Genomic DNA, 14016 nt, shown 5'->3' with positions numbered 1-14016 from the left:
AGATGCTTTGTGGTAGAGGGGAAAGCTTAGACTGCCCTCCTCAGACAATAAACACTTTCTCATTTTCTACTCCAATTGGAAAAAATTTGGCAGCCAAGCTTAACCGATGTTCTCTACGATAAGACACAACAGGAAGCAACAGAGTGGAGGGTTAATTGGCATTTGATGGGAAGAGAGGGTGGGCTGCAGCTGCTTCTTATTTGCCCATGATGTTTGTGCTTTTAAATGTTAAGCCAGAGAAGTGGCCAGCATGGGTTTTGACCTCAGCATTAAAGTGAATTCAGATTTTAGCCCACAGGACAAGGAGTAGTAATAAATAAAAGTCTGTAGTTAATAAAATCCTCTGAAACAGGGAAGAGAATAGAAAATGAGTCTTTGTTCTTCCCACTGTGTTTCTATGCAGACTTTTGTGTGCGTCAAAGTTTGTTGTATTTGTTCCTGTTAATTTTCTATTGCCGTTCCTTTCATTAATGAAAGAACACTGTCTTCTTAATCATTTCCAAATTAGAAGCAAAATTGAGCTAGACCCATGGTGTATAGTTTTTGGAAACTGATGATGCATGTTGGGTAATTTGATTTTGTGGCAATTATAAGGATGAACCACAAGCTAGAAAAAGCCGCCTGGTATTATACTTCAAAATAAGATCTGTGCATGAGACCCATGCCTACATTTTCCATTCACATCACAGAAAGGCCTGGGAAATGGTTTAATGACTAAAGCGTGGATAAAATTAGAATGACTAGAAACAGAGGTCTGTATGTATATGCTATTTTTTTCCAAAATGAGAAAAGGTATAAATGAACACATGACCTTTTATTCCTTCGGTTAAACCTAAAGGTAGTTTATTATCCATTCATCAGTTCTTCTGAATGAAGCCATGGGCTAGTCCTTGAGGTTTTTTCTCACTCAAGTGTTGAGTGCTTCATTAAAGCAAATGATTTTTTTAGAGGGGAAAGGTTTGGTTGTCCAGTTCATGGAACTTTTCTCATTTCCTTTTCCACTGGGTAAAAAAAAAAACTATTATTATTATTATTACATTTAGAGCCAAGATTAAGTCAAAGTGCTTTGGCAAATCTCAGAGACCCAAGATCAAGATCAATGTTTATGTTTTTAGTGACTTTGAAATTTCAATTGAATATGACAGAATTATTTCTCTTGGTAAATAGCACAAAATCAAGAGTACTGGGCTTTTCTAGTATCTTCTAAGTGTCTTTGGTTTCTTTCTAGCACAACACAGCTGGGGTGAACTGTGAAAAGTGTGCCAAGGGTTATTACCGTCCTTATGGGGTTCCAATCGATGCCCCCCATGGCTGCATCCGTAAGTTTTATTTCAACTCTGTGTATCTTGGCCTGTGTAGACTGCTGTTAAGGAAGTGGTCCAACTCAGTTCTGATGGGTTGACAATCTTCCTTCCCTCTCTCTTCATGTTATTGTTTTTACTCTTTTCCAGCAGTTACATGATCACTTCAAGCCCTGGAACTGATAGTATATTTTGTAAGATTAAGTAAAATGGTATTAAAAGTACTTAGGAAAATATTTAACATCTGGCCTGTCACCCTAGGCCTGCAATAAGTGTTAGTGTTTCCATTTTCTTTTCTTTTTTTTGTACCAAGGATTGAACCCAGAACTGCTTAACCACTGAGCAAAATTCCCAGCCCCTTATATCTTTTATTTTGAGACAGGATCTTGCTAAGTTGCTTAGGGCCTAGCTAAGTTGCTGAGACTGGTCTTAAACTTGCGATTCTCCTGACTCAGCCTCCCAAGCTGCTGAGATTATAGGGATGCACCACTGCACCCAGGAGTCCCTCCATTTTTGACATATTTCTATGATCTCCAGGAATTTCAACTTTTGTCAGAAATTAACATCAAAACAACATAGCAGTGATGTCATAAGAATTTAATAAATAGTCATAGTATTTAAAATTTCTGTGACTCATGGGGCACTTGCCCTACCCAAGGCACCGCCTAAATACTGTGCTGAGGTCTTATTTAATTATTATAACAAACTTAGTACATTGTGTCATTATTCTCATTTTTAGATATGAGGAAACCAAGCGATCTGGGGAGTTGAATATTTTGGTCTGGGTGACCCAGCCACCAACTGATAGATCCAGCATGTGGTTCATTTCTGCCTGGCACAACTATACCATGACACTTTTATTATACAGAAGAATGATGCTAGTTTTTCCTGGTGGAATTATTGGTTTGAGGTCAGATTATGGACTTTGCCCTGTAGGCACAACCTGTAGTCTATTTGACACTGTTCTTTTACATTGTCTAATTGTCACAGTGGAGAACAACTCCAGTCTTGAAGTTGGTCTCTGTGCCTACCCACACTCCAAATAAATTCAGTATATCATTTGAGGACATTAAAGTCCAAAGAAAAGTCTTTGTTTCTCTCTAGGGCATTCTTATGTGGGGACAAGTGCATGGAGTACTGCATACATGGCGTACGTTAAGGGCATCTGAGTGGCAGGCCACTCCCCTCCTGCTAGGCTCGAGAGCAATAGGCCACTTGCCCTGTAGGCACAGCATGAGGCCATGTGTTGCAGTTCCTGCACTTGCTCCATGGCCCACTCCTTGATTGGTCGCTGCAAGGAAGATTAGCAGACATTGCATTGGTGGCTGCTGTAATCTGCTTAGCTACTGCCTGAGTATATATACATGGTAACTGTGCAATAAAATCAGACCTGCTTCCTGCTTGGTCTCCGGAGGTCTTAATTAGCAACTCTGCAGCTACACTCTCCTCTACCCTGTTCCATGGACCTCCTCGCTGGACGAGAGAGACCCCACGCATTCTTAGTTGTTAAATAAAAGTATTTATGCTTTCCTTCCTTCTTCCCTGTGTCCTGCAAAGCATGTCCATCTCTTGTCTTATGACCACAAAGAACAGGCATCACAAAGGAAAAGAGGACATTTCGAACGTAATTGCATTAGGAACCTCACTCTTAAAAACCACTATCCTAGGTTTTTTCAAAGTCATCATTGAAGTGGTGTTAGAAGCTTACTATAAAGGACTCATAGGACACATCTGTCATAAACAAATCAGGAAAAGGACATTAGAACATGGACTCAGATGAGCTATGACAGTATTTTTTTCCGGGTCCAGTGTTAACAACCTGCTGGATGAAGGGAAGCCCCAAGCTGTGGATTGTATCAGACCTCTTATACTCCAACTGTGTCCTTTTGAAATGCAAGCTACTAATCATCTTTGTTAGCAAACTCTGCCTTCAGCATGCTATATCACTCCATCTAATACTAGAGATTATTATGGGCATCATCTTATGGCCACACACTATCTATCCATGTCTAGGCACCTACACTTGTGTGCACATCACAACTGGATACTGATGGCCACTTTGTGCTATTCATGGTTGGCTTATTGTGCCCAACAGACTTGCTAGAACCCACAGAACAGCCCACCCAGCCAGTCCCCCTGATTGTGGTGTGTGCAGGCTTTGCCCCTTGCTCAGTGACCTGGGCAATGCTCAGTGGAATAACTGACCTCTTGAGAGCCTCTCAGTGTGGGTGCTCATGACAGCTGTTCTCAGATGGCCCATGATGTTGACTCAGTGAGAACCACCAATGATGTCTGAAGTGGGACATAGACTGTGCCCTTTCAAGGGTAACTCTAGACCACTGACCACCTGCGAAACATTGCTGGGAGCTATGGAGACATACTTGCGATATGAAGTGCAGTGAAGGACTGATCCTCTGGAATCTGTTATTTCTCTTAGCTTGCAGCTGCAACCCTGAGCATGCAGATGACTGTGAGCAGGGCTCAGGCCACTGTCATTGCAAACCAAATTTCCATGGAGACTACTGTGAGAAGTGTGCCGCTGGTTACTATAACTTCCCATTTTGCTTGAGTGAGTACCTGGAGAGGCCAGCCTTTCTGGCCCATTGCTGGCCTTTGTGCAGTAACACCTGTGGGTAGTGGGATGGGGCGGGGAGAGGGACAGAAATAGAGCCAGGTAGATTGTATTTACGTGAAAGTGTTCCCCAAGGTTTGGAACATAAGCTTTATAATTCTAGTCCTATTTAACTCTAAGATATTATAATATAGCAACAGACACAGCCATTTCTGTAGGTCAAATATTGGGAACTTCAACTTAGTATTAATCCTTGTGTATGACTTTTCTTGTTAAATCTAGAAGATATGTCATGAGCTTCCAGATGTTCATTTGCATATAGTATGTGTCATATTTTGGGAGCCAGGGAGTTGTAGTTCCTCTTTACTGCTATAGAACAGGCCATTTATCAGGGCACCTACCTCCACCCTGCAGCATCTTTGTGAGAAAAGACATCAGAAATTCTGTAGACCATGAAGAAGAGGAGTATGAAATGGGCTATGCAAACTGTGACAGAGTATCCGTTCTGTTGGTTTGCAACAATGCAAAAATCTGCACTTTTCAGTTTGAACAAAGAAACACCATCTCAAGAAGAGCCCCCACCCCCACACCATTGGTTGTAACTCCATCCCGGCGCTCATGACTCCTGTGGATCTGACACAGGAAAAGTTTGCTGAAGCATGGGGCAGGACACATGAAGGAAGTGACTCTAGGTTTCAGTTAACACCTGCTGTCCCAGGACAGTTATTAAAATAGCACCCACTTTCACTGTGGAGGTTATCCTAGTTTGGATGATAAAATATATTTAAAGGAAGCAAAGTCTTAAGTCTAAATACAATGGTCTCACATCAGGAGCTTATCAATTTACAGTCTGATTATTAAATAGAAGCAGGGCAGAAATTTCCCTGGTCTTTAATGGAAAGAAAAAAAGGGAGAAGGAGAAATCTGAATCACTTTTATGGTCTAAACAAAATTCCAGGGCAAGAAATTTGAAAGAAAACATTAAAAAAAGCGCTAGTCTCAATCTTACTTTAAAATAACCACTAAAAAAAGAAAAGAAAAGCCACAACACTTGTCCCTGTTTAGTCTGAGACTGAACTATTATGAGCACAAAACATCTATCTCTGTTCTTTAATCTACAAATGAGAATGTCTGATCAGGGAATTTTCAGTCACCAGGCACATGTAAACTAGAGCAGTATTGCCTTTCTTCAAATTCATTTCTATGTGTTACTTTCACTCAGTGAAACAGGGCTTCTTCCTACTTAGCACAACTTAATGTTTTACTTTACTAATCCCTTAATCATTCTTTATGTATTTTTATAGGAATTCCTGCTTCTCCTGTTTCTACTCCAAGTCTAGAAGATCCAGAAGCTGGAAATATAGAAGGCAAGTAACCTCTCCTTTGATTTAACATCAATAAAAATGGTATACTTTATTATCTTTTCCATCTTCCTCTGCACTCCACCAAGCCCAAGTTCAGGTCAGGGACCTTGTCCTAATCGACCTGCTCCCTACCTACCACTTTCTACTGCATCCTGTCTTTAGCTGTGGCACTGCCTGATTAAGGAAACTGAACAGGGCTTGGATTAGATATTACTAGCTTGCTCAGTGCTAAATACTTGTTTGGGTTCTCCAAAAGCAGATCCTGACAAGGGAATTGAGTGTAAGTCGTTTATTTTGGGAGATGATCCCAGGAAATACTAGGAAGGGTATAGGTCAGGGAGTGGAGGGAGCCATTGTAAAGGTGCATTAGTCAGCAAGGGTAGTGGTGGCACCCAGAGTGGCATCCCTCTAAATAATTCCAGGAGACAAAGTGCTACCTGCTCAGGTCAATCCCTGTGAAGCAGTCTGCAGCCAGTAGGGGCCTGCCTTGGGCACTTAGAGAAGGCCTGCAGGAAGGCTGGGGAGCCTCTACAGTTAGGAAAAAGCCCCTAGTCTGAGAGTAGCAGGAATGTACAGTAGAGAGATGAGGACCCAGAAATTGTGGTGCTATATCTACCTGATTACTTGTTCTGCAAGTATTTTGAGATGCCCAACATTGTGCAAAAGCATCAATTTGGCTGCTGGGGATTTAACAGTAAAAAGGAAAAAAAAAATCCAGTTTTCCTGGAGTGAATACACACACACACACACACACACACACACACACACACAGGATTGGAGTCAAGGGTGCTGTTTTTTCTTGTTTTTAGTACTGGCAATTGAACCCAGTGGCACTTCACCACTGAGCCACATCCCCATCCATTTTTTTTTGTATTTTATTAGAGACAGGATCTTGCTGAGTTGCTTAGGGCCATGCTAAGGCTGACTTTGAACTCATGATACTCCTGCCTCAGCCTCCCAAGTCACTGGGATTATGGCATGTGTCATTGTGCCCTGCAAGGATGCTGTGTTTTTTGGTTTTTTTTGAAACAGGGTCTCACCGAGTTGCCTATGGCCTTACTAAGTTGCTGAGGCTGGCCTTAAACTTGTGGTCCTCCTACCTCAACTTTCTGAGTCATTGGGATTATAGGCATGTACCACAGTGCTATATATATATATACACACACTAGTGTGTGTGTGACTACAAAACAAAATATCTAATATGTTTGACTGTCACATTCAGAGTTGTGTCCTACACAAGGGTGCTGCTTTTAACGGGGAGCCATTTGCACCATAGATATAAACTAATTCATAATGAGCAGATTGCAGGCCTCTAGGCTTGGTTCTGCAGCTGTGGCTATTTCCTGCACTAATCCTTAGTGGCGCCCAGGGGCCCACCTCATTCAGGACATGCTTGTACCAATGTAGGGGCACACTACACACAGCCCACCTCTGTGCCCCATCTGAGTCATCCTCAGCTCACCCCCTGAGTTTGCCTCTCCACCCAGGGCACCTGCAGAGGCCTGGTGTTGCTCATCTCATCAGGGACAAGGTGGTGTGAGGTGTGTGGGAGCATGAGCACTCTTCCTCCTGCCATGTCCAGGGTGTAGTGGCAGAGAAGGGGCCTCTGGAGAGCTCTCCTTGACAGAGGAGTTTGAGCTCTGAACTCTTATAGTAACTCAAGGTCTGGGTGCAGGCGATGAGCACTGTGGGCAAAATAAGGCAGAGGGAGAGGTTAGGGAGTGTGAGGTTTGCAAGTTGAAATGGACGGGTATAGAAAGGAGCCACCGCAAAGTCCCTGGGGTAGGAGTGTCCAGTGAATAACCACAAATTAGACATGTGACAGTGGAGTGAGAGAGAGCATCCCTGGGGACCAGGCCCTTGTCAGCACTGTGAAGACCTCACTCTTTCCTCAGAAGGAATTGGGAGGCATGGAGAGTTGTGCACAAAGTGACATTGGATATATGGGTCTTGATGACTACTGTGTGAAAAACAAATTACAGATAGAGAAGAGAAGCAGGGAGACACAATGGAGGCCACTGCTGTTATCCATGAAGAGGAGATGATGGTGGCTCAGCCCAGGTGGTGTCCGTGGAGCAGAGGAGAAATGGACTGATGGAGGATGTGATCCCCAGAGAGAACCCAGAGGTTTTGTTAGGCATTGTTGACCTGGGAGTGGAGCATGAAGGAAAGAGAGGACTCATTATTAAGGAATCAATAAATGGGCAAGAGAGCTAAGTAGACATTTCTCAAAAGAAGAAATGCAAAATGTCCAACAGATAAATGAAAAAAAAAAGTTTGACATCCCCTAGCAATCAGGGAAATGGAAATCAAAATTGCACTGAGATTTAACCTCCCCCCAGTGAGATTGGCCATCATCAAGAATATAAATAATAACAGATTTTGTTGAGGATGTGGGGAAAAGGGACATTTATACATCACTGATGGGACTGCAAATTAGTACAACCACTATGGAAAGCAGTGTGGAGATTCCTCGAAAGACTAAAAATGGAACCACCATCTGGACCCAGCGATCCCACTTCTTGGTATTTACCCCAAAGAACTAAAATCAGCACACTATAGTGATACATGCATTCCATTGTTTACAGCAGTGCAATTCACATTAGCCAAGTTAGGGAACCAGACTAGGTGCCCATTAACAGATGAATGAATAAAGAAAATGTGGTGTATACACACAATGAAGTTCTACTCAGGCATAGGAATGAAATTATGTCATTTCCAGTAAATAGATGAAACTGGAGAATATCATGTTAAGTGAAATAAGCCAGACTCAGGATGTAAAAGTTCAATTTTTTCTCTCATATGAAAAAACTAGAAGTGGGTGGGGGGAATTAAAAGAAGGGGAGGGTGTCATGAAAATAGAAGGAGGAACCGCAGAGAAGAGGGGATTGATGGAGAGGGAGGAGAGGAAAGTAAGGGGAGGTACTTGGGAATGAAATGAAGCATGTATGACTCTATCACAATGAATCCCACTTTATGTATAATTATCACACACCAATGAAAACACAAATTGAAGGGAAATCAGTAAAATTAGGAAAGGGACCAGGTAGAAGGAGGCAAAGAGTAAAGCGGGAAACACTGGGAAATGGAATAGAACAAATTATGTAATGCGCATGTTTGAACATGTCACAATGAACCCCACTATTACGTATAATTATAGTGTCCTAAAAAACATAATTAAAAAGTAAAAGGAAGAAGTTGCCCTTTATTGAGATGGAAAAACTGAAAAAAGAGAAGGCGGATTGCATGGACTAAGGGAGGGACGGACATGTGTGATTGGGTGTCTGTAGAAACTCTCCTAAGTTATTCCTCTCTCAGAAATAAGGTCAAGGGCAAGGAGTAAGGATGAGACTGAGGACTTGGGGTGGAGGAGGGAGAAGGTGTGAGAGTCATCCTGGAGTAAGGGGACATAAATGGGCTTGGGAAATGTCATAGGGTTGTTGGGTGGCACTCGAGTGAGGATTCACAGGAGCTCTATTATAATGTGAGTCTGGGCCAAATGTAGTGGTGGATGTTCATAATTTCAGTAACTCGAGAGGCTAAGGAAGGAGGATTGCAAGTTCGAGGTCAGCCTCAGCAACTTAAAGAAATTTTCAGCAACTTAAATCCTTAACAATTTGGCAAGACCTCATCTCTAAATTTAAAAATAAAATAAGGTAAAAAGAGGCTGGGAGTGTAGCTCAGTGGTAAAGCACCTGTGGGTTCAATTCCCAGTAGGAAAAAAATATTGAGTCTCCTTTACTTTCCTCCTCTTCTTCTTTAGTTCTTCCCCTACCCATAACCGACTCCTGTGATCATACCATGGGGCTGTGTGTTATTGACGGGGTGCTGTCTTACGCTGTCCATATGCCGTCATGAGACACCTGCTGAGCACTTCCAGACAGCAGCTATGCTTGACTTGGTTTGTAATTCCTGACTGTACAGACAGACTTAGGTATCCTTCCCATGGTGGGAATCAGCACACGTTTCCTTCAGTGTTTGTAAATTGACTAGAATGGAACTTAATGTTTGAGCCTTGATTACAACACACACCCCTGGTTTTCTTCCACAAGAATGTTGTAGGTGTCCTTTTTATAGTCTATATACAGTACTCCCACTGTTATTCAGTTTCTTCCTTTTCCCAAGTAGACTGGCAGTGACTTCAGGAAAAGAAATTTCAGTGAACTTGAAGGGAAATTCGGTTGTTTATTTAAAAATATTAGGGCAGCCTTGGAATACAGCCTGGAGAAAGAGAAGCTTCAGTTAGTGCAATCAGGTCCATGTGGGAATTTGAACACTCATACCCACTTCAGTGTCGTCTTCTATTAATACGTTAAGAAAACACACATTTGTGGACCTAACTTCTGGCAATGAGTATCAGAGGCTCAAATTTGTAAACTGCCAGGAGATGCATAGCACTGGGTAATACTGGGCACCCCCCTCCACTCCTGAGAATTTTAATTCTTTAAGGCCCATTGAAGATTTTATGTCCTGGAACATCATGGCTTTTAAGCAGGAGCTGTTTTAGAATGCTTTGCTTTTCAAAATATAAATTCCTGTCTGTCACCTAAGATCTTAATCTAAATTTCCAGGAGTGAAGCCCAGGCTTGTATTTTGAGCACAGTTTCCAGATGATTCGGATGTCTGCTTCTTTTTAATAACTGCTGCTGTAGTTAGCAGAAATTCCTATTTTAGTGGTCAGCAAGCTTTAGCATGAAAGGTCAGACAGTAAAGATTTTTGGCTTTGTGGGCCTTATAGATTCTGTCTCAAGGTCCCCAGCTGCTCAACCACAGGCAACATACAAATGAATGAGCTTGGCTGTGTGCCAATAAAACTTTATTTACTAAAACAAGACAGATTTGGCCCTTGAGCCAAAATATACAGATCCCAGGATTACATCAGAATCTCTGGGTGTGGAATTCCATACCCAGGCAGTGGTATTTTATCAGGAAATTCTAATGGGCAATCAAGATTGAGACTACTGTTCTAGTAACTTGATCCTCCACATCCATGGATTCTGTATCTGCAGATTAACCAAGTGCAGATTAAAAATATTTTTAAAGTGTCTGTACCGAACAATGTACAGATTGTTTTCTTATCATTATTCCCTAAGTGGTACAGTACAGCAAATATTTATACAACATTTACATTGCATTAGATATTTAAAATAATCTAGAGAGGATTTGAAATACATGGAAGGATGTGCATAGGTTATTTTAAATGTTATAAATACTTGTCATTGTGTATAAGGGACTAGCACATCTTCAGATTCTGGTATCCTCAGGGGGTGTGTATGGTTTGGATGTAAGGCATTCTCCAAAAGCTCACGTGGGAGACAATGCAAGGTTTGGAGGAGAAATGATTGGGTTATAGCCTTAGCCTAATCAGTGAATTAATCCCTGATGGGATTAAGTGAGTGGTAACTGGAGGCAGGTGGGGTGTGGCTGGAGGAAGTGGTTCATGGTGGGGACATGACTATGGGGTATATATTTTGTATCGGGAGAGTGGAGTTTTTCTCTCTCTGATTCCTGATCACTATATGTGAACTGCTTCCCTCTGCCACACTCTTCTGCCATGATGTCCAGCCTCACCTAGAGCCCCTGGGGAACAGAGCTGGCTGTATATTGATTGAGACCTCTTAAACCATGAACTCCTAAATAAACCTCTCCTCCTTTACAGTTAATCTGGACAGATCCTCTAGTCAAAGCAGCTTCCTAAAATATGGTGGAAGAAGGGATACCCTGGATCTAATCCCAGCCATGAGTAGCTGAAACAAATGAGGAGCTCAGTTTTGCAGATAGGAATTTGTTCAGATAACTCACTACATTTCATGACTTTGTATATTATTGGAATTTTCCAGAACAAATGATCAGATATTTCCATCTCAGAGTTATTCTTAGGAAGCCAACCTATAGTAAACACATCTTCAAGGGTTCCTTTTGGAATTAACAAAAAGAATGGGTGCCCAAAGCATACTCTCTAGAGGGACCTAACCTATGGGTTTGTGTACACTCTTCTCTTCCAAGTCCAAAGAGCAGGGGTAAGAATAGCCAGTGGTGGTGATAGAATGACCGGGTGCTCCTTTGTCAAGGAAATTGAGGCAAATGGGGCTGATCATATGAACAGTGTGTTCGGCCTAAAGACATGGCTCCCAGTTTGATTATTGAATGAGGTTTCTTCATAAAGATCTTAAAAAGGTTTGGATTCCCCCAATCACTTTGTAAGGATGGGCCGTTGCCATCACCAAAGTTCTGAGGTCAGAGTGGTTCGGGTTAAGGGGTGTGCTAAACAAGGGAAACCCCAAAGAGCTTGGGGCGATGATCTCTGGGGCCTGTTCTCCTGGCTATGCCTTCCCCAGGCTGAGCATCTCTCTGACCAACAGAGAGGGGATGTCACTCTTGGCTTGGAGACCTGCCAGATAAGGCTTAAGAGACGGATAAACTAATCCTGAGAGCTCAGTTTGGAAGCTTTTCCACTAAAATGGTTTTTTACCGAGGAGAATTGCAGAATTAACTATTTAGTGTAGTCTTCATTTATTACACTTTGATGAAGGCCTGCTCTGTAGTAGGCCCCAACCAGGCGGCTCCCTGCTATGCAGTCCCTGCTCCTCAGTAGCTCCCAGGGGGAGACATGGACAGAGCAGGAGCTAAGAGCAGTACTGGGAAGAACAGGAAGCTGTGGGCATGCGGAGAGGTAGCTGGGAAGCCAGACGGTGGAAGGAAGGGAGGGAGAGAGAGGGGCAGGCTTCCCCAGAGCAGGAGAAGAATTCTGAGCCGTGTCTTGGAGCACAAAGAGCCATTAGCCAGGCAGAGAGGCAGAGTGGCAGGGAAGAGAAGGCATAGGGATAGGAGAGGGGATGGCAGGCTGAATCGTGGGAAGCGGGGACAAGTTCAAGGGAAGGACATCTATGGGATTAGGATGAGCTGCCAGGCTCAGGTATGTGGGCTTGTGAGGCACAGCTGTGCCTTGTCTAAGGGATGCCATCACTTCTGAAGACGTTGCAGATTTGCAGATTTATAACGATGGTCTCATTGTGGTGACAGGAAGACATCCTTTTTCTAATGTGCATGAAGATGCTACATGGGTTGCCTGGAAGATTTGGAAGGAGCTACTGTGTCACACATGTGAAGAACTTTGAATTGTGTCTTGAGGTGGCATTGGGTCGCCTTAGAGGGTCTTAGAACTGGGAAGTGATTTGAAAAGTTTCATGGGTTTGAAAGATCACTCTTGACACACCATGAAGAATGAATGAAAAGGCTGAGATAGGATGCTGTCCGTCGGCCTCCTTAGGAGGATCTCAAAATTACCCAGGCAAACAAGGTTGAGGTCCTGAACTCTGGCAGGAGAGGAAAATTCAAGGGACTCTCCTGAGATGGGGTCCCTGAGACTCAGTGATGGATGAGATATGTGAAGTTCTTTGTGATTCGGTTATAAATCGAGATTCTTGGATCCTCAGCGCCAAGGTCAAGTCCAGATTTCTCACAGAATCCCTAAGCTTGGTTTAACACCAGACTGATTCATGGTAAAATGTCCTCTTTCCTAGTGGCATTCTCAGTGGACAGGGGTAGGTGTTGTGACCTTGTATGGTTGCTGTGAGGGACAGCTCATGCCAGCCTGGATTCAAGGCTTCTCTTGTTTTGAATGTGTCCTGGTCATTTCTATAAGACAAGGACCCTCTCCTCCTCTTTGTTTTGTTATTAATCTCTTATCTGAAAGGTTAAAAGTTTAGGGCAAAGGAAAAGAGGAGGGATTTAGCTAACTTTTTACCTTATCTATTATTTTAACCTTTACAGAAAATCTCTCAAAAACACATCAAACTCCCTCCCTTGATAAATAGGCTGAACCCCAATATTTGAGCCTCTCCTGATCCTACTCAGGAGAGCATGTGGCACATTTAAATGCTAATGTCATTGATAGAAATCTAACTGTTGTCAATATGAGATTGGCTTAAGTACATATAACAATCTAGGAAGTCCCCTGAAAGTGGGTTTTAAAATTATCCATTTGTGACAGGCACAGTGGCACATGCCTACAATTCCAGGGATTCTGGAGGCTGAGTCAGGAGGATTGCAAATTGGAGGTCAGTTGGGTAATTTAGCAAGACCCTGTCTCAGAATAAAAAATTGAAAGGGCTGGGTATGGTGGTACATGCCTGTAATCCCAGCAGCTCAAGAGGCTGGGGCAGGAGGATTGCCAAGTTCAAGGCCAGTCTCAGCAATTTAGCGAGGCTCTAAGCAACTTGACAAGACTCAAGTCTCAAAAAATTAAAAGGGCTGGGGATGCTCCTCAGTGGTAGTACGTCCCTGGGTTAAATCTCAGGTACTGAAAGGAAAAAAAAAATCAGTTTTGTATTCTTAGTATAATAGAAGGCAGGCTTTGGAATTAGCCAGACCTGGATTCAAGTCCTAATTCTGCCCTCCTGGTTGTGTGACCTTGGGCAAGTTAAATAGTCTTTATGAGCCTCTTTTTATTGAATTCTAAATGCATACCTATCTTACAGGATTCTTGCTTGACTTTATAACTAATACATCTATAGTAAATTCAAGCAAGAGGCCTTTTTCTTTTCTTTCTTTCTTTCTTTTTTTTTATTTTTGATACTGGAGATTTAAGTTGCTGAGGCTGGTCTTATAATCCTCCTGTCCCAGCCTCTCCAAGTCTCTGGGATTACATGAGTGACAGCCATGCCTGGGAACAGGCCTCTGTTTTTAAGAAATATTTATTTATTGAGACATATAATGCAATGGGACTGGGGTCCATGGCACCAGGCTGGGTCTCTCCCATGATAGTGTCAGGATGCCC

General features: G+C 42.7%; 1 protein-coding gene across 8 annotated transcripts in view; it reads left to right on the top strand.

Annotated features, from left to right (window-relative positions):
* Positions 1-14016, top strand: part of Lama3 (laminin subunit alpha 3) — a 240987-nt gene that overhangs the window by 80665 nt on the left and 146306 nt on the right. For all 8 annotated transcript variants that reach the window (XR_013429632.1, XR_013429633.1, XM_078030246.1 and 5 more), the window contains exons 9-11: positions 1229-1319; positions 3739-3870; positions 5178-5240. Coding sequence is in view for 6 of the 8 variants with exons in the window: in XM_078030246.1 (XP_077886372.1) it covers positions 1229-1319; positions 3739-3870; positions 5178-5240 (286 nt within the window). In the remaining 2 variants the exon portion in view is untranslated. The remainder of the gene's footprint in view (positions 1-1228; positions 1320-3738; positions 3871-5177; positions 5241-14016) is intronic.

Source organism: Ictidomys tridecemlineatus, chromosome 13, assembly GCF_052094955.1.
Source record: "Ictidomys tridecemlineatus isolate mIctTri1 chromosome 13, mIctTri1.hap1, whole genome shotgun sequence".
Taxonomy (NCBI): Eukaryota; Metazoa; Chordata; class Mammalia; order Rodentia; family Sciuridae; genus Ictidomys; species Ictidomys tridecemlineatus.
Note: the sequence above shows the minus strand (reverse complement) of the source record. Positions and strands in the feature narration are given on the sequence as shown.